This window comes from Megalobrama amblycephala, linkage group LG6 (genome assembly GCF_018812025.1).
Source record: "Megalobrama amblycephala isolate DHTTF-2021 linkage group LG6, ASM1881202v1, whole genome shotgun sequence".
NCBI classification, from domain to species: Eukaryota; Metazoa; Chordata; class Actinopteri; order Cypriniformes; family Xenocyprididae; genus Megalobrama; species Megalobrama amblycephala.
This window is the reverse complement of record NC_063049.1, coordinates 28,350,460-28,371,837: the sequence shown is the minus strand read 5'-3', so window position 1 is coordinate 28,371,837 and position 21,378 is coordinate 28,350,460. Positions and strand designations below refer to the sequence as shown.

The 21,378-nt window shown below is 35.3% G+C and overlaps 1 protein-coding gene across 1 annotated transcript in view; it reads right to left on the bottom strand.

The window, feature by feature from the left end:
* Positions 1-20,633, bottom strand: part of zgc:162780 (uncharacterized protein LOC555377 homolog) — a 43,684-nt gene extending 23,051 nt beyond the window's left edge. Inside the window, exons 1-7 of the mRNA XM_048193674.1 lie at positions 20,257-20,633; positions 19,989-20,149; positions 15,739-15,952; positions 15,075-15,178; positions 14,469-14,606; positions 13,458-14,353; positions 12,464-12,581 (exon numbers count right to left, since the gene is read on the bottom strand). Coding sequence (XP_048049631.1) covers positions 14,257-14,353; positions 14,469-14,606; positions 15,075-15,178; positions 15,739-15,952; positions 19,989-20,149; positions 20,257-20,367 — 825 coding nt within the window. The 5' untranslated portion in view covers positions 20,368-20,633 and the 3' untranslated portion in view covers positions 12,464-12,581; positions 13,458-14,256. The remainder of the gene's footprint in view (positions 1-12,463; positions 12,582-13,457; positions 14,354-14,468; positions 14,607-15,074; positions 15,179-15,738; positions 15,953-19,988; positions 20,150-20,256) is intronic.
* Positions 20,634-21,378: the final 745 nt, after the last annotated feature.

Here is a 21,378-nt window from a genome sequence, read left to right as displayed (position 1 = left end):
ATTTATACATCATCTGAATAAATAAGCTCCAAATTCCATTGATGTATGGTTTGTTCGGATAGGACAATATTTGGCCGAGTTACAACTATTTGAAAATCTAGAATCTGAGGGTGCCAAAAAAATAAATAAATAAATAAATAAAATACTGAGAAAATCACCTTTAAAGTTGTTCAAATGAAGTCCTTAGCAATGCATATCCACTCACAAAAATACATTTTTGATATATATGTACATTAGGAAATTTACAAAATATCTTCATGGAACATAATCTTTACTTAATATCCTAATGATTTTTGGCATAAAAGGAAAATCAATAATTTTGACCTATACAATGTATTGTTGGCTATTGCTACAAATATACCTGTGTGACTTAAGACTGGTTTTGTGGTCCAGGGTCACACATATTAAATTAGTAAACATAACTGTAATGCAATATATATTGCATTATAGGCTATATAAGACATTAATTAGACACTAGACATCATAGGCCTATTTAAGGCAGCTGTCCAGTCCAGTAAACACATAATCCAACCACCTAAAACAGAGATGTAATGTTAAATTCATATATAGGCTAAACGGTAATTAATGAGGTGTGAAGCATGATTTATTCTCCTGTATCCACAATATGCTGATTATACTAGGAGTATCTGCATTCAAGTGAGACTGGCCTCTGATTCTGCAACCTCTGCAAAATAAAAAAAGGCAAAGCTGGAGGAATTGTGAAAAGACTTTGGAGTGTGGATATCTCAGTGCATTTAAAGGATTAGTTCACTTTCAAAAAAAAAATCCTGATAATTTACTCACCCCCATGTCATCCAAGATGTTCACGTCTTTCTTTCTTCAGTTGAAAAGAAATTAAGGTTTTTGATGTAAACATTCCAGGATTATTCTCCTTATAGTGAGAATAATCCTGGAATTGGAGTGTGAGTTTTGGAGGTGGAGCAATGAAGAGACGTGGTGTGTTTGTTTGGGTTGATTTCAAATATCAGCAATGTCCAACAGCGTAGTTCAAATACCACTTACTGCACCTTCAAATACCACTTACTGCAGGGGTCTCAGTCCACTTGTTTGGTGTCCACCAGGGTTTGGAAGACAGTGTTCACACTTAATCAAATGAACCACGCTAACAGAACAATCGCACCAGAGTTCATTTTAACCAAACCTGCCAAGTGTGAACACACACTTAGATATTTTCATTTGGAGGCTTTTCTTAGTAAATATTGATATATGCAGCTTATACTGTAAATATGATGAATTAATCAGATTTTGGCCAAACTTTATTTTTTAAGGAAAATTAATTTTTATATAACCATATGAACGATTTAAAGGTGCAGTAAGTGGTATTTGAACTACGCTGTTGGATAGGGCTGTGACGGTAGGCATGACAATCGTGCCACCGCGGTGGTGAAGTGGTCGTGGAGTGTCACCGGCGGTATAGTGTGACATTTTATATATATATATATATATATATATATATATATATATATATATATATACATATATATATATATATATATATATATATATATATATATATATAATATCAGAGGTCGCGTTAACTGAAAATTTTCCGTCAATGATTTTTGATTTTTTTTTAGCAGTGACGGAAAAAAATCTGCAGGCCGTCCGTCATTTTGACATATTATGTAGCTTGTAACTGTAATTCCCACCCCTGTCCAGTAGGTGGTGAGTGCGCTCTAGTGTGGCAGCAGAGCGCAAGTTCAGTCTCCAGAACAAAATGAAAACGATGCGCTTGATTACACACAGACGAGCACTCAGATTAAGTCTTTAATTTTATAATAATAAAGTTAATTATGCTTACTTACATAACTGTTTTGTTATTTTTCTTGCTGACTATAAGTTCATGGTCAACGAATGACTTTTCTGAGGTATAATGTTACGTGATACTGTTTGCAACCCTGATTGAACGTGATGCAGATTTCGGTAAGATAGTATCTTTCAACTTATTTTTTGATTTTCATTCATTTTTATTTCGTTATGTACAGTAGTCAAGAGGAAAGGATGATCGCATTCACTCACAATCTGTGACGTGTTCAAGATTAAAACTGAAAGTGACGCAGTCTTTGATCAACTTTCTTTTCATAATATAAATAAATGCATAACTAGGCCCATTTGCTTATCATGTAAGTTCGTGAATAAAAATGAAAATGTGGACGAAATCAGAAGCTATTAAATGACTTATCAAAATAAAAAAATTCAAATGACGGGTAATTATTAATTATGATGGATTTTTTTACGATCCTGTCCATCAAAATGACGGCAAAACGCAAGTCTAACGCAACCTCTGATGTATGTATGTATATATATATATATAAAATATATATATAAAATACAACCAAACCCCGCCCCCCTTTGGACCCCACCACCGCAGCACCGGCGGTTGTTGGTGATTTACCACCGCGGTAGTAAAAATTTGCCACTGTCACAGCCCTACTGTTGGACATTGTTGACATTTGAAATCAACCCAAACAAACACACCACGTCTCTTCATTGCTCCGCCTCCAAAACTCACACTCCAATTGTAACCACCCTGCTCCAAGTCGGACTCGAACCACTGCCCCATCGTTGCTGACATGCAAGGCGAATGCACTACCAATGACGCTAAACAAATCATTTTCTAGCAGTTGTCAGTGCACAGTGGTTTAACTGCAGAACTCTCACTATCTGGTCGCTGTTATATACGCAATGCAATAAGCGGGATCTTAGCTCTCTCCAGTGCTGGAAAGCTTTTCTAATATAAACCGGTTGCTAAAGCACTTGCCCAGGCATAAACCTTCATTCCAGTGATATTCTTTTGAGCTGTTTTGTATTGTGTCCCATTTCTCGTTTTGCAGTTTTGTTTTGTTTTTTCTTATTTTCAAATCTCCCTCTTGCTCATTCTCTCTCCTCAACCGTCATATGCCCCCTGATGCTGATTGGTTAGACGTTTGTTGCTGGACTCCGCCCGACTAACTTCCAAACAGTGGATTTGAAATATCAGAGTCCCCCTTTAAATTATGTAGCAGATGCATGGTGACATCAAAGCAGTCATATAATGTGCTGAAACACAACAATGAATTAATTTTTGAGAACTGTCAAAAAATAATTATTATTTTAGGAAATCCTATCATTAATTATTCTTCAACATTATGTTTTTTAATTTAATTTTTTTTTTTAGTATGTTTTACTTTAGTACTTAAATTTGTTTTACATTTGAATGCAAGCTGTCATTTCAAAGTTCAGGGGAAAAAAAAGCTTTAAAAATGAAATGCTTATCGACTTCTCGTGTTTTATTGGGAGCAGATAGCAATACAAAACATTTTTTAGAAATGACAAAACTCAAGCAAACATTAACATACAAACTCTGAACAAAACCTGGCAGCTCACTAAAGCGGACAAGCCCTTCCTCATCTGAAACATGGACATTTTGTGGAACTACACACATGTGAGCAGACACAATCCTCAGTCACCTGGTCCACTGTGCCTCTCGAGACCATTTGAATGTTTGTATGCTGTAAACAATCTCGGCATAAATAATGGTGTAGAACCTGGCACTGCAAAGACCCCTGTGGGAGTTAGTGGTGGTCTGTGCTCTAGAGATAATCGCAGACTCTGTTATCCCGAGCCAGCCCCCTGAGTTGAGGTTATGTTTCTGAACTGTGGAGGTGAGCCTTCTAATGTTTTGTTCAATATTCATCAAAAAAACATGAAGTGCTCAGAGCATGCTCTCATACAAAGTTACCCTCTAACATACATACAAAACATTTTCTAGAAAAAGGGAAAACAACAGTTTAGAGTCCAATGAAATTGCATTCTCTGCAAATCTCCAAGCTAGAATGCAGGCTAAACAAGTTTTCTATTCTCTTGGCCAATCCTCAAAGCTATACATGAACAGACTTGTACAGCTGACTCTTAGCTTTCAATTTAAAGTAAAAATATTGATGAAAAAATAAAAAAAGTGATAGAAAAATTAACTGAAATAAAACAATGATCATTATGGGGGGAAAAAATGTTTTAGTAGTGGAATAATATGACCTGTGACAGCTTATTCTGAAAATTTTACCTCCAGGAAAATAAACTCTGTAAGCTTTACATTGCTGCAAGTACTTCTGGTTTGAAAATTGCAAAAGCTTTATCAGAGAGGATCATTAATTATTTAGTGTCAGTTTAAGGAACAAACATTAAACTTAATTGGATTTTAAATGATTATTTTCAATTGAAAATTCTTTTTAAATCAACACTGTATTTGAACAGCAGCCAAGAAACTTCAACAGAGAAAAAAAAAAAAAAATGCAGAAAACTTCTGAGTAATTTTAAAGTACAAGGAAAAAAGGAGCACATGAAACAATGAGGTGGACATAAAAAAGCAAGGTAATAAAAATATGCTGACAAAGGGGCCTAAAGAATAAACTTTCAGTCATAGTCCTGAGCTATCTGGAAGCTGAGCTAGCCAATATTTTATCAAGAGAGAGGTGGTCAGAGCATACGTATGTGTGAGCTGGAAAATGAGATGAGAAAGAAAGCCAACTGCATGTCATTTATTCTATAAAATCATAAATCATCAGCTAGCACTTAAGTATCATCCATCAATAATTATAATCATATTAATCTCATCCACCAAGGCTACGTAAGACATTAACATTTATATAGGACACAATTTTATACCAAACACAACAATGAAGAGTCCAACAATTAAAAAGCCATGAAATACATTGTCATTAATTAATGCAAGTCTCCACATCAAATACACAACAACGAAGAATCTAATGATTGAAACATCAGGAATACACTCATTAATCATTAAAATGTCTAGCTACTGGAGAAGTTATGTCCTGCCATGTAATATTCCATATATATATATATATATATATATATATATATATATATATATACACATTACGAGTACTACAGGTGATAGAAGTTGCAATTTTTAAGCTTTTTTGAAGGACATATAAAATGTTTACATTTTATCAAATTCTGGCACGTCATTTACACTTACTTTGCTTTCTATCACTTATAAAATATTCAAAACCAAGAAACTAGCAATGTTAAAGGGATAGTACTCCCAAAAATGAAAAGATATTTGGAAGAATGTCAGTAACTAAACAGATCTCGTCCCCCCATTACCTACCATAGTATTTATTTTCCTACTGTGGTAGTAAATGGGGGGCGAGATCTGTTTGGTTACTGACATTCTTCCAAATATCTTCCTTTGTGTTCAGCAGAACATAAAAATTCATACAGGTTTGGAACAACTTGAGGGTGAGTAAATCATTACAGAATTTAAATTTTTGGGTGAACTATCCCTTTGACAAAAAGTATAACATGATAATGGCACCAGAACATTGAATAAAAACATGTAAATGTGCTTTATTTGTGTAAACAATAATTAAGAATAAGCAATTTAAAGTAAATTTTAAAAAGAAAGCTATTTCTGTACTGCAAAGATTAGGATTTATAAGATTAAATCGTTTTATTTCAAAAGATCAATGAAAAAAGATTTTTTATCATCCCGTTAAATCTTCTTTTCTTTCCTAAAGTTCTCCACAGCTTACCCAGCGCTCCACAAAACTAGAATCAGAAAACAAGCCAATGTTATCCTTCATTCACAAGTCCATTCAACAGTCGCCAGCTTTGTCAGCCGGAAAGAAACTTTATTTTATCCTTAAATCAAGATTTAGGATTTTAAATTGCACAATCTTGTGAATTTCCTGAGGCTCAACGAGGAAGCCTTAAAAAAGTGAATGTTTAGGAAGAAAATGATACCCCAGCACAGAGTGCAATGTGAGTTCTAACTATTAAAGCGCTACCTCCTGCTGTGGTGTTTATTGAAGTGTAGGGCTCTCGGCTGCACATGTGATGGTAAAATTGCTGACTCCAACAGTGAGGAAACTTAGCTGTTCCCACAGCACATGCCACAGGAGATGAAAGATTTCTGAAGAGAAAAATCTAGGGCAAACGTATCGAACCTAAGACAAGAAATTTCACAAGAAATCTTCTTTAAGTGAAAAGACAAAAAAGAATAGAGAGAGTGAGGAAATATATTCTTTTCTGTTTGCCTGGTCCCTGACACAGACCTGAGAGAGGCCTCTGACGTCCCTAGAGGAGGTTCACGTCTGAAAGCATCAATCACCTTTAGCTGACGGGATAGTGCCAACATTCTCTCTCAGCACAGAGAGCACAAACAACAAACTTTCTTGTCATCTCATGTCAAGTCTAATAACAAGCTATGGCAGCAATATTAATGTTGTAAATTAAGCGGAACAATCTTACGGTACATCAGCAGCAGGTAATTGACTTGTTTTGCAGCAAAATAACAGACTTGGAAATACAGCTTGAAAACAAGTTACACAAACGTAGAACGGCATCAAAAGGTCTAATTTTACAATAAAAACAAATTGTGAAAAAACACCAGCATGTCAATTCACTGAAAAACAGATGCTATAAAAAAAAAGAAAAGAAAAATACAAATTATAAATTATGCTTATACACCTGCTGTCTGTATGAAGTGAGACATGGATGCCAATTTAAATACCACTTCACTTACAGCTTGAAATAGCTAGAATGATGTAACCTATAACAAAAGGACAAATACAGAACATCCATTGTATCAACAACAGAACAATTTGCTATTTTTGAGAATCTGTAATCATAAACCTTGTCTGCAAAGTTCAAGTCCAGGTTAATGTGAACTAACAAGCAATTAAAGACATGCATTCCTAAACAAACTCCATCAAATTATTACACACTGGCAAAATGAGGGGTACTGGCTGAACAACTTCACTAGACACACAAATTAGGCCAATAGACAAAGGCGAGTAACTCTTAACAAAAGCTGCATCATCTCTCGACCTGTTTGCCTCCACACAAAAGTTCATGAACTCACTAGCAAATGGAAAATCCAGCACATTAACAAAATAAATATCAAGTTCAGAAGTTCACATTTAAAGTGGCAGCAGAACACTTAAGTGTTGGAGGATGTGTTTGTGACCGTCGCACAATGATGTGTTTGTGTAGTACAGAGTGTGCCATCACTTTCCAATTCTCTCACAGCAGACCTTCTGTCTCATCTGCTACTAGTTATTAGGCTCTTGTTTAAAAAGGGATCCATAGGCAAAATGAGGCTACAAACTAATGCTATTCAAGTGCCAATTAGAGCCACATTATTTGTAGACAATGCTTTTACGGATTGACCTAGCCTACTCAGAATACCTGAACAGACAACAACCTGCATTTGTTTGTTTAAAATGTGTCAGAATGTTGTGGTCCATCTGCGGTTCTAATGAACTTTAGACCAACTCCTTTTTTCAGACTTCAACTGGGAGTTTAGTTTAACACAGCGTTTCTCAAAGTGTGGGGCGCGCCCCACTGGTGGGGAATAGAGACATGACAAGTGGGGCGCGACAAATGAGAGGAAATTTGGTCATTTTTGTGCCCATCTGTATTAAACTTTTAAACAGTACGGTCTCACATATGGGAGAACGTTCAGAGATGTCACTAGATTCAAACTGTGCTTTCGCGCTTTGGTTGGCGCCGCTGAGCCAGAGACGGACGCTCTCAGCAGCGCTTGTCATTTATCACAACTATGCAGTTTTCAATAACATAATGATTATTTTAGGTTTCAGACATTTAAATATACATAAGTACTAGTAAAATAATACATTTAGAATTTGTAAAGTACACACTGATGTGTATGGAAGCAGCAATAGGCTAACAATCAATTCAAATATAATTTGCCGACGTGTTTTATTCATATCATATCAGATACACATAGTGTAAGTAACTATAAAGTTTACTATTTTCTCCCGGATCACCGGCCACTTACTTACATGAATTTCAGGAGAAATTGATGAATTCAGGTGTTGTAACTGAACAGCGGCGCAAGCAAACATGGCGGCGCCCATCTCCGGCATCTCGCGTTATAGGTCAAGGTCATTTATTAACGTTTTTAAATGATAAAGCACACTCACTTACACATACTTGATAATCGGAATATCAGATAGTTGATGACATGGTAAGCAAGTTTGTGAATATTTTGAATAAAAAAGGAGAAACGAAATAAAAGCGTTAGGCTACATCTGTAAAGCATGACGCGTCGCCATGGAAACAGGGGAAACGTTCTAGAATATTTAATTTATATATGCCTATAATAAATTATAATGCAAAGTGATATAATTGCACTTTTATTTACTCTATTTGAACGTTTTAATGCTGTTATTTGATGTTATGTTTTTAAAATGTGATGTTAATAAAATAATTGTTAACATATTTTACAGTTAAACTTAAAGCCTATTTTTTTTTTTATCATTTTGTTGGGGCGATTGGGGACAGGTGGGGCTCGGAATCCTTCCCTACCTCCAAAGTGGGGAATGGCAGAAAAAGTTTGAGAAACACTGGTTTAACCTAATATTTTAAAGGTACACTATGTAACTTTTTTTGTTCAAAATCAACAAAATTTAAATAATGAGTTGTCAATCCTTCTTCCAAAACATGGTAAGCCTATTATAAGTGTTTATAAGATTTGTTTACACAATTTTGTAATTAACATAATTTTCAACAATAATTTCAACTTGTAAAAAATGTTCACGTTCTCATAGAACTCGGAATTACAACTTGTAAACTGTTAATTTTTTGAGAGCTCCTACTTGTACCACATGGCCACTGCAGATTCATTTAGGCATTGATTGTGTCACCATAGAAATGGATAATTCAGCTCGGAGTAGAAAGTCACGTGATGCCATCTTGAAATTACGGTAATTACGACATGGCATGAATGAAGCATTTTATTGAATTAATAAATTGCAATATGTAGCTCTCTAACAGAGTTCATTGTAAAGCATTATCTATTGTGAAGGGTCATTTCATTATTGTAGCTCTGTGCTGGAATTTATTTTCAAGGACGTAAATTAATGTGTATAGCTACAGTAACATCTTCAGCTAGTCAGAGCATAGTCACGCAAAGCCGAAGCACAACCAAAACAATGTTCTTCTGCAAAATGCATGCAGTTTTAAACAGGTAAACCATGCTTCAGTGTTTTATACAGTATCTTGGCTATTGCCATTGGCAATTACAATTAAGTGGTTCTATTGTTTACGATACATATTAAAGTTATAAATGCATTAGGATTGATGCATCTGGACATGTTAATAGCAAATAAAAAGCCAATAAAATGCAGATTAAAACTAGCTAAACTAAGCACCACTGCTGCGTTGAGAATATATTGTGCCTTAAGAAAGGATTTATCACTAAAAGATTATGATGTGTTCTGCTTCATTGCAAAGTCAAACTAATGCATATTTAAATGGGATTTTACCTCATGTTATGTCCCTTATTTAATGTAAAAAAAAAAAAAAATAGAATATTTAAATTCTAATATGTGAAAATTACCTATAATTAATAAGTATCCACTCCCTGTGTTTATGTCAGTATATCTTTCATGCTTGATCATAACTGTATAACACGGGTTCATCCATTTATTCAAATTTGTGCAAATCCCTCTGTGCCCGTGAACGTAATGTAGGGTGTGATTAAATAGGGGAGGGAGTTGACAAAATCCAAATGTAAAAATGTGAAATGTGTTCACATGCAGGAGATGCTTTTGAAAGACTAAAAACATATATCTGGTGCCAGAGATTTTAAAGATACGGAGGGAAAAAGTAATTGACCTCTGTTTATTATTGACTAAACTTTGGATGTAATGTTCAGAACAACAAAATATTGGTGGTTGTTTATTAAAATGCTTGGTTGTGACATCATGGTGCGGACTGAGTAGGGTTCTATGTGTCGTGAAAGTTAGAGAATGTCTAGTTGGTAGTTGGTGGAAACTGATGATGGCACATCTAATGACTTATTTAAATTTTCATATACTCAAGTCATTTGATCAGCCACATTCGTGTTGAAGGGGTCAGGACTATTATAAGACTATATTATATACCTTTTCCTTTTGTGTTCTGTCATGCCCTCTTTTTTTAATGGAGGCAGACAGACAGTCTGGGCTAAGGGTTTTTATTCATTATATGACGAATTGTTTGTGAGAGGTAGAGTACAAACAAAATAAATTGTACATAGCAGGTCAGTAGTAACCAGAGCCTGAGGTCACAGCTACCTAATGTGGAGCAGCCAAGAGAAACTCAAGAGTGTGTTTCATTTCACACCCTGTCAGGATATATGAACATGAGGTCCTGCTACCCATGAGGACAATTGCCCCTCATGACAAACAATTCTTATCTAATCTGATATGTTGGTATGATATTCCCCAAGATCATGCAGAAAGTGTTAGTTTCTGCAAAACTTTAGGCATCTGCAAGTACAGCTTTTTTTTTTTTTTTTTTTTTTTTACTAAAATAAGTGGTAAATAGCAACTCTATTGGTAATGTTTCTCATCACATTAAAATCACTTTAAATATTTAGACAAATTACAGTCATACCCTGACTGATATTTTCTTTTAATCTAGCCATGTAATAATAGATCTGCATTCTATGTGTTTCAATGCATGAATCATGCATGGTTCAAGTTGAAAATGGAAAAATATTTATGTGAATATGCCCATCTGTTGATATACGATCATGAGTCACCTCTGAATAATCCTATTCTCTAATCAATTATGCATGCATCATCGTTCTTTTAAATCTTGCAGCCAATCAGATTATTCATCTTGGTTTTACTTCAAATGCTGTACCCCTGGGATACAGAGAAACTTTTTTTTTAATTTATTTTTTTTATGGGGAAGCATAATTTTTCGTCTTTGTTAAAACAGATGTAATTGTGTCCCCTGTGTCCCGAGGCTGATGAGGCAGAGCTTTGGAGCAGTCATTCAGCATGTCCCCTCTTGCAAATGAACTCAAATACAGTTCTTTATAAACAACTTAGCCATGTATATGTCTTATGAAGGTCATTTTATTTTGAAAGTGGCCAAGAACTAGACTAACTGACTGAGAAAACTGAAACTTAAAATCAGTGGTATGGACCAGTTTTATGATATTTTCATGAAGCTTTTGTGTACTTTTTTGAAGATTGAAAGTCTCAGTTTTCTTTCATGATAAATTCCATGCAGAGTGACTGATACACATTCTTTAATATCCTTTTATATCCTAGGGAAGAAAGTTATACAGGTTTGGAAAGACATGAGAATGAATAAATGATAGAAATTACATTTTTGGGTGAACTATCACTTTAAAAGAATTGAGAGGAAGGCCAAATGCAATAGAAAATATTAGAAATTAGAAAACAATATCATAATTTGAAAACATGCAGAGCCGAATGTACCTTAAAAGATATTTTGTGTAACAAACAACTAAATCTGTCTCAAATATAATTGTCTAGTATTATACACAATACATGCTAAATAACTTTTTGCACTGAAAAGATTTGCTCCAAACATATTATAGTGCTAATGATAGTTTATTCATCAAATGAAAATCTCATGAGAGTTATGAACACAATAGCTACACTGACTGTGTGGCATAGGAACGACTTTACAGACTAGCATCATTTTTCATATTGAAATCCCGCTGTCTATATTTGATTAAAAAGCCATATTCGATAAACCAAACACAGCCACACAAACCATTGCCTTTGTTTAAGAGCATTTTCTATCTTCCAAAACACTACGAGTCCTCTTTGATTATGAATGTATGTTTGTCCTTTTAAAAACATGTTCACCGTGGTGTTGTATATGTTTCGGTCTGTCCATAACAATTTTAATGTTGCAAAAAGTGCAATTTGTCTGTTCACACCAACATGAGAAAATATGGCTCAGATTTAGCACGTGAGAGCTAAAGCAGAGGTGAGCCCAGGTCTCAGATCCTGTTTGTGCGACAGGGCAGATGATTCAACATAGCTCATCTCAACAGCTCAGCCCCATCAGCTCAGGCAGGATGAAAATATTTCACAGTGGATTAAAATGGTGCGTGTTATGGGTCACTGTGTATTCGGACACTTCAATGACGGATAGAAGGGGGTGAAGGTGAGTAACACAATATGTAAAAAGGGTCTAATTTCGCAAAACTGTTCATTTCAAGAGGATTCTTCTATCTGCTGGTCATGCGGTGTTGATGGAGTTTTAATATTCTGTACTTGTTGACTGAATTTGAGAATTGTGTTTTCTTCTCTATCTATGGTGAAAACACCTCCTACAGAGGCACGGGTTTATAACATTTCAAAGCTATAGGGATAGAGTTTGTGACATGGCCTACCACAGTAGACTCATCCCTTTAAAAATGGGGGGAATGTTTTTGCAGTCATATACAGTCTATGGTGCATAGCATTGTAGGGTTGAAAATGCACTTCATAGGTTATATTTGGTTAACTTAATTATGCTTTACAAAAAAAATGTGTATTAAAGCCGAGTTGTCTAAACCAGAAAAAAAATATTCCGTTACAATGTACAAAGCAGTCTGCCTAGCAAAACGATTAAAGGGTTAGTTTACCAAAAAATGAAATTTCTGTAATTAATTACTCACCCTCATGTCATGTCAGAACACCGGCTCATGTGTAAAGCGTCGGCCAATACTGAGATGGCGTTCTGACGTAGAACCCGGAAGCGATGCACTGTGTATTCGATGTCAACAGTGTAGGAGACTGACAGGGAAGAAATTGTTGAAACAAGTCATTATTCTTATTTTGTTTTTGCGTACAAAAAAGTATTTTGTCGCTTCATAACGTTAAGGTTTAACCATAGTCACATGGACTATTTTAATGTCTTAAGAAGCCGTTTCACTCGGATATACGTCACAATAAGGAAGAAAAGAATATCGCTTTAATGCTGGGATAACGAGAAGAATCAATACACCAACATGTTTGTGTAGCGTAACCTATCAGCTGCCTCACATATGAGCGTTGGCACCATATTCTCTTACATTCACTGTATCATGTGCTGTCATTTGATAGGAGGTCTGTGCATTACTTTTTTTGGTAAGATATATAAACACGCATATCCTGCCATTCATTCTTTCCATTGACCCAGCTATTTGTGCATCATCACAACTAGCTCTGAGTTGAATTTGCGTCAAATTGAGTCCTGGGTCATTGACAAATCCAGGTGGCATAGTCGGCTACTTTTATTAGCAAGTTAGCAACAGTATCATTGGCTCTTATATCTGCCGCTTAAAAGAACCATATTTTTGCCCTTGTCACATCAAGACAATATTGACAAACCACTAACACACTTACAACGTATGGTCTGACTTGTAGGTCTTCCCAAAAGAGCTTTATAAGTAGGCTATTGTCAAATATGTGTGTAAATTAAGAGAGAATTTTAATTTTTCGTTTGATTGAACTGAGGCTAAAATGAAACCTCACTATGTAAGCATCTCAAAAACAAAACTGGTTCAAGCAAACATTTGGACTGTTTGAAGAGAATTGTGGCAAACCGTTTAAAGTGTACACAGAAATGTCACTGACAGTTTCTGTGTTTCTTTTGAATATGTGTACTGAGCCTGTGTTTAATCACTGTACCGTGGAATTGCTATTTCGTGTCGTCACAGGCAGCTGTACAGATGGACAACGTTGGGTAGACATGCTTCTCTCTTAGGTAGCCTACTTTTGCATGTGATTAAGTCAACACTGCACCCTAGTGGATGCTCTTTCAAATACACCTTGTACACTGGACGATTTTTGTCTTGGTTTAGTAATTTATTCAAAAACACATGAAATATACAATTCATAAAGACAATGACCTGAATACAAATCTTATTCTTGTATTAGATTTTTATTAAATTACATTTCAAAAATCAAGATTAACAAAACAATATTTGTAAAAACTACTTTTTGAAATTTTGAACTAATTTTGAAACTAATGATTAAGATCCCACGTGTACTGAAACTGTTAAGAAATGCATTAATTATGCCTTGTAATGCACCTCATAATGCATTGTATGGTCTCATGAACAATTGTAACCACAGTTTATAATGCTGATCTATTCATTATTACACCTTTAGAAAGTGTAACTCATTAAAACACATGACAAACAATCTATTTTACATGTAACAAGGAATCTGCAAATATTATAATGCATTTTAACTTGGTTACAATTACTTATGAAAAGATTTAATGCATTATAGCATACATTATGAATACCTTTATAATGCATTATACATAAAGGCTTTAAGTAGCGTTACCATTACTTGTTATTGGTAATGAAACTTGATGCTTCCAATTAAATTAGTAATTAAATAAGCAGTTAATTGATCACATTAGGAATATTTTTGAATAATACTAATCATACTAATCATTTAAATGAAGATTTAAAGAATATCAGTCTTCTGCTGGCTTGCAGGCTAGACAATAGAAGTATTTGATTCCCATGATAACTTCTGTCTCCGAGGATGTCACGTCCATTGCACACAACAGTCTTTACAGGAAAATGAGAGTGTGAGGAAAAGAGAAAGAAAGAGATAGTGTGACACACATGCAGGAGTATGCATAGACATTTCATAAATTGCTGTAGACAACTCTAAGTGTAATACCTTTTTTCAATGTCCTGTGAGAGCCGTCTGGCCTCTTCTGGATCTTTTTTTAATAGTGCCTGGAAAGCGGAGAAAGACTCCACCATGCCGATATAGCTAGAGAGAGGTACAGTCTTCCTCACCCAAAAATCTTCATGCCTTGAGACAAAACAGAGTTGCAGATCGGCTTCTGATTGGTCAATACAGCATTCCAACCATGTTATAATCCACAATGAAGAAATAGCTTTGACATTATTTATTTTTCTATTTATTTATTTATGAATTTATGAAGTAATATTCTGTTATGTCAGACAGTCAGGGACACTTAATAAAGTTGCTTAATAGAATTTAAATGAAAAATTGAGACTTTAAATGAAAAATTGAGTATTATTCAACAATAATTGAATAGTATTTTTATCATGTAAAATCCATTTTATGAAAGCAATAAGGCACTCAAGGCATAACAAGTCTGTATAGTCACAATACAACACTGCTTCTCTAACATTATAGCTTAATAAATCCTTCTCCAGTCTCTAGCCCTAAGACTGATTGATTGTACTTTGAACTGTCTTCACCTACTTAACTACAAAGATAATATTTTAACAGCTAGTTTGTAGAACTACATACCATTCTTTGACTGGGTACTGGAGAGAGTCGTAGGTTTTCTTGTAAAGTTCGAGGGAGCTGGAACCCAGGTAAGGGTTCCGGAAAGGCTGTAGGGCTGCATAAAACTGTAATAAGACAGATATGTATATATAACTCTCCTGCAAGACCAAAATTGTACCATTTGATTTTGTTAATGATTAAAACAACATCTCAAATATAACAATATTGTGTAGATCAATGAAACATTTAACTAAATCTACTGCAATTGCAAGTTGAAGCAGGAGATGCTAAGGCACATCAGGGCGGCCTGTGAGTCACGCAACATGAGCATGATTCAAAGCTCAGGAATAAACCAGTGGCTCAGACAGCAGGGGGTTTTATTTACACTTTTAGAAGAAAATGCTCTATAGAGAACTTTAAAGGGTTCTGTCAGGTATCAGATTAATGTTGTTTGAATTCACATTTAATCTTAATTAAATTTTATGAATTAATAATAAAGTTTGCAATTACTTAAGACATTTATCCTTATAGACTCTCTTTGGCATAAAGTGTTTAAAATTAAGTCAACAATCCTATATAGAACCCATATTTACCCTTTTTTTTTTTTTGAGTGTAGACACACACAAATGTTCAGACAGTTGACAAGCAGTTATAAGTTAGAAATCTTATGTCTTATTATTTCTACCTCATTACAGATGTGGTTTAAAGTCTCTGAGCAGTCTCCATAGCTCAGCTCCATATCCATGGTATAGTTGAGAAGTGCGAGGCAGCCATGAGGCTTAAGCACTCTGTGAGCCTCCTGAAGAAAACGCGAATGGTCAAACCAGTGGAATGCAGACATGGCCGTCACAAGCTCTACAGAGCCATCTTCAAAAGGCAGTTCTTCAGCTGGACTCTCCCTTTGTGTTTCAAATAAGTGAAAACAGTATCATGTATACTATGGGTGAAACTCATAAAGAGAACAAAATCAAGGACATAAGGTAATATATAAATATATAATAATATATAAACATATATATATATAGACCAAACCTGCAGAAATTATGAATGAATGAATGAATAAATAAATAAATAAATATATAAATAAATAAATAAATAAATAGGTAGGTTGGTAAATAAATGTGATAATAGGAGAATAAATAAAAGAATGAACGACTTGACAAAATATTTTTCCCCATAATTTATTATTTTCTGCGTTTATACATTTTTAAACATTTTTTTAACTTTTATTTTTTAGTTAATTTTTTTTAATTTTTATATTTATATATTATTTTTATATTTATGTGTGTGTGTATGCATTCATTTATTTTTAGATTTATTTATTCTCACATGTATTTATTTTAGATTTATTTATTGGTTTATTTATTTTTACTTTTCCGTGTGTAACATGGAAATGAGAAATGAGGAATAGCTAGCTATAACTTTAGCAAAATGACAAATAACGTTAATGCCATAAAAAAATATAAATTGGGAGCATGAAGAAAAATTTATACGGCGATCAGATGGTCTTATACTGTCCCATCCATCGTCATTGTTAATGTGGGTAGACGATACGAAGAAGTGGCCAGAGGAAACCAATGGGGACTGTCAGGAGTTGATGGAGCAGCATGTAGAGGGTGTAGGTGAAGAAGACTGGAATTATTATAAATCAGTTTTGTTAAAAAGATAACTTTGTGATTTGGGTTTTAGAAAATGTATAATTTAATATAAGTTGTGTAAAATCAGTTGTAAGTGTTTGTTGTCATCAGGAAGCTAGAGACGCTGACCTTCATGTAGAGGTAATATTTCACCAGTTAATTTTCATTTGTAATAAATCAAGGTGGAACTGATTTGCAAACTTGACATGACTTATTCCATTTAAATAAGAAGACTTAATTTTTATACTTTAAGTTTTAAGGGAAATCTACAAAGCTCACATTATATGGTTTTATAAGAAACTACTAACAGCTAACATCTGGCCACATTGTAAAGATAAACTTGTGAAGAAAAACTTCACAACAGATAACATCACAACATCTGATCATACTCTAAAGGTTTATAGAAAATACTAGAACAGGTAACTGGTCACATTGTAAAGATAAAAAAAAACTTAACAGATAACATCTGGTCACATTGTAAAGGTTTATAAAAAATAACTAGTAATAACTATTTACACTGATTAGTTAAAGCAAAACCACAGCACAGACAGATGTGGAATGCACCTACAAATCAACATTTATTCATCCTCTATATCAGAAATTATGTTGCTTAGAAGGTTACACGGGGCAAATTTTCAAATGTTATCAATTTTAGGGGTGAGGTTAATTGGAACTGTTGTAAGAAAGGATTTTGAAGTTTTTCAGTTGGCATATGACCCGCTCAACATGAACACGCACATTGGCTATGTGCCTGGTGTTGGTGGTGTCTTCTTCAGAGAGTTGCATGCCTCTCTCGGTGAATGCTGGAATGACAAGTTTCACCTTCCTTTCATAGAGATCGGTAATGGTGAAGCCTCTGTCTGCAATTACTTCATCGCCTGGACGAAGGTATTCCAGGAACCCTGAATTTGCGGTTTTAAATTTATCACAACACCAGGTTTTGAAACACCAAACCTTTCAGCAAATCACCCTGCAATAAATTAAGACATAGCTTTATCAGAGTCATCAGGAGCTGATCCCAAGTGTGTACCTGGAAGCTGTTGGTGTATGTATTGGTAAGGTGCTCAGCGACTGAATGAAATGCATCCTATGTCAACCCTGTGTGCTGACAAAGGTAGTTGGTTCTCAGCAGAGTTATGTACAATGGCGCCAGCTCAACGCATTGTATCAGATGTAGGTGGCTTCAGGTTGAGTTGTGATTTTGAAGCATAGTTGTGGTCAGAGACAGATGGATCCTCCCATTGTGTTTCTGCATCACAGTTCAGGGGCACGTGGATGTGATCATCCTCACAGTTTATCACTGCATCACTGATGCTCATCAATGTTGGGCTAACAAGCACATGGCTAGCTAAGTTAGCTTACCTGAATCTGACAACCTGTTCAGCATCTGGTGTACCTTCTTTACCGCAACATCATAGCCGAACCATTTCTTGGTGTAAAGATGTTTGTCAGTCGGCTTTCCAGTGAGGACCATCTCTCTGCTATAACAATTGCATTTGCATCAGCGGTGTTACGAACACAATGTGAAGCGGTCGGAGTGTTGCGGTGCACTTTACAAATTACACCCACCACCTTAAGACGAGGAGCACCTGAGGCAATGGCTGAAGGCGCTAAACTTGAAGTGTTCACCCAAGCGGCCTTATGTGTTCGTACCATTTCATGGACGGGAGGCCGACTGACGAACACCCTTACCTCAAGAAATGGTTCGGCTACGATGTTGTGGTAAAGAAGTCACGCCAGATGCTGAACAGGTTGTCAGATTCAGGTAAGCTAACCTAGCTAGCCATGTGCTTGTTAGCCCAACATCGATGAGCGTCAGTGATTCAGTGATCAACTGTGAGGATGATCACATCCACATGCCCCCGAACTGTGATGCAGAAACACACTGGGAGGATCCATCTGTCTCTGACCACAACTATGCTTCAAAATCACAACCTGAACTCAACCTGAAGCCACCTACATCATATATGAGAACACCCTGGATCTTGTGTTCTGCAGTGAGGACCATCTCGCTGCTATAACAATTGCAATTGCATCACGAACACAATGTGAAGCGGTCGGAGTGTTGCGGTGCACTTTATCCAGGGGGTGGGGTTGGATCTAGATTCAAGACTACCCATCTCCACCCCCTGGATCTGGATCCATCTCCTCCCACTTTACATATCCCTTGACCTACCCAACTCCGCCCCCTGGATCTCGAGTGTTCTGCAGTGAGGGGCTACTGGAGTAATCGAGCAAGCGCTTCAATCAACAATGAACCAATGGTAAGCAAGCCCTATGAGCAAGACCAACCCACCTAATTATCACATGACAAAGAAATGTAAGAATTATGGTGTGTTCATGTGGCCTTGTAATTCCTGTAGTTATGAGATTCTAGCCTGTAAAAAGCGTTCATGTCCTCGTAGAGCTTGTAATTACAGCTTGTAATCTGGGAGTTTTCTGAAAGCTCCCAGATGTACCACGTGGCTGCTGTATCACCTGACCACTGATTCATTTGCCGTTGATAGTGGTGCCATGGAAATGCATAATTCCCTGTCAAAGGACGTGAACAGCTCTGAATATAACTTCACGTGTTGTTATCTCAAAATTTCGGTAAATACGAGGTGGCGTGAACGCAGCATAAAAAAATGTTGAAATGAATAAATGTTAAAATAAATAATAATACATATTGGAATAAATATAAAAATAAATGAATGCATAAATAAATAAATAGCCTATAAATGGAAAAATAAATAAAAGAATAAATACAATTAGAAATGAATTTCATTAAAAATGAATCATATTTATTTTATCAAGTCGTATATTCATTTATTTATTTTCCTATTATCACATTTATTTATCTATTCATTCATTTATATAATTATTCATTTATTTATTTATTCATTCATTTTTAATTTCTGCAGGCTTGGTCCTCCATACTAAAGAGAATCATCCTGTCTGGACACAATACTTTTTTATCGATAAAAAAAAAAAAATCATTAAGACAGTACAACAAATATGATAATATCATGTATAAATGTTTTACAATTTAAATATTTTGATCCATTGTGATAGAAATGCCACATTGGCCCAGTTCCATAATGAATAGACCATAATTCCAAGACTCAATTGCATGAATCTTCAGATTAATACTCACTCTTGAAGTAAAACTACAAGTAAATGTGTCTGCATTAGTTTAAAAGCAAAGTGTTATGTGTAAATGATCATGTACTTTCTGGTTGATAGAAAGGTGAACTGATTTATTTACACAAATGCAAGCTGTCATGCATTCAGTAACACCCAGTTCAGGTTTGCCTACCTGTAAGAGACATTTGGAATGTTGACATGTTTCCTCGCCATCTCCAGTTGAGCTGGACTTATGTCTGTTCCCACCACATGAGTAAAATGTGGCGCTAAGAGCAATGTTCCCTGCCCTGACCCACAACCAACATCTACTGCCAGGTTATTGGATGACTCTCTCTGAGAAATTAGAGTAAAACAGTGCAATATGTCCAAATCTTAATCAAATAACAAAGTGAATGAATGAATGAATGAACAACAACAAACAGCCATGACAAAAGTCTTACATTACTCTTGTGGAATTGTAGAACCTTGCCGATGAGCTCTTCAGAAGGAGAAATTCGGTACTTCCAGTATGAGGCTGCATGTTCTTTACCCTCAAACAAACGTACAGCCATTTTTGGACAGCTGTACAGAATCCCAGATCAGAAAGCTAGAGAGATTTGAACAGTCTGCATTCTAGGTTGAGGAAAAGAAAATTAGGAAACGAGGGGAGGAGCCATCTCAAGTTTCAGGCTCTGCTTAGTCACGTGCTGACACAATATCAACCCTGCCAGTCGCGGAAAGCTGTTTGAAACATTCCTTTGGGCTAACCATTATGTGCTCAGTTTGCTAATGAGGACTTGTGCATCATGGTTTTCTCACATGCATTGTGCAACAGAATAATAAAAAGTCCTTTCAAGGTTAATATACATCTCATAAGCAATGAGCAGAAAGGGATCAAAGGTTTCCAGGCTAACCAGATGTCATGCTGGGAGGATGAAGTAAAATGTTCACATTAATACATTTTACACTCAAGTTTTCCCTACAGTAATTTTGAAAGCTATCTCTAGTTAGATTAAAATCATGAGATTTGTAAGACAACAAGTGAGCAAATTAAGAAAGATGGATATATGAAAATATAAGAGAGAAAGTAGAGATGCATAATGCTCAACCAATCAGTTAATGTTGATATTGCTGATGAAGAACAGGCAGTTTAGAGGAAAGTTACTTTTTAAAAGTAGCAATTGCATTGCTCGCTAAAAAGTAACTAATTGTGTTTTGTTTGTTTGTTTTGGAACTTTTTATGGAAAGTAATGCATTGTTACTTTTGTGTTGTTTTTTCTCACATGGGTAGGACTTAGTTGTTTGTATATAAAATAAAAAAGTTGTATTTTTGGTAATTGTAAAGGCCCCTTTCAACATTACTTCAGCTATATATTTTTCAAGTTAAGTCAACTTTATTTATATACCTCTTTTTACAATGCAGATTGTGTCAAAGCAGCTTTACAGTGGTAACAGGTAAATAATTTTGGCTACACGGTAGCTCTTAAAAAAATAGTGTGACTGACCATCTTAAATAAATTCAGTAATTATTAATTCTGTTGTAAAAATTAATAGTTATTATGGAAGTAATTTAATGCCAAATG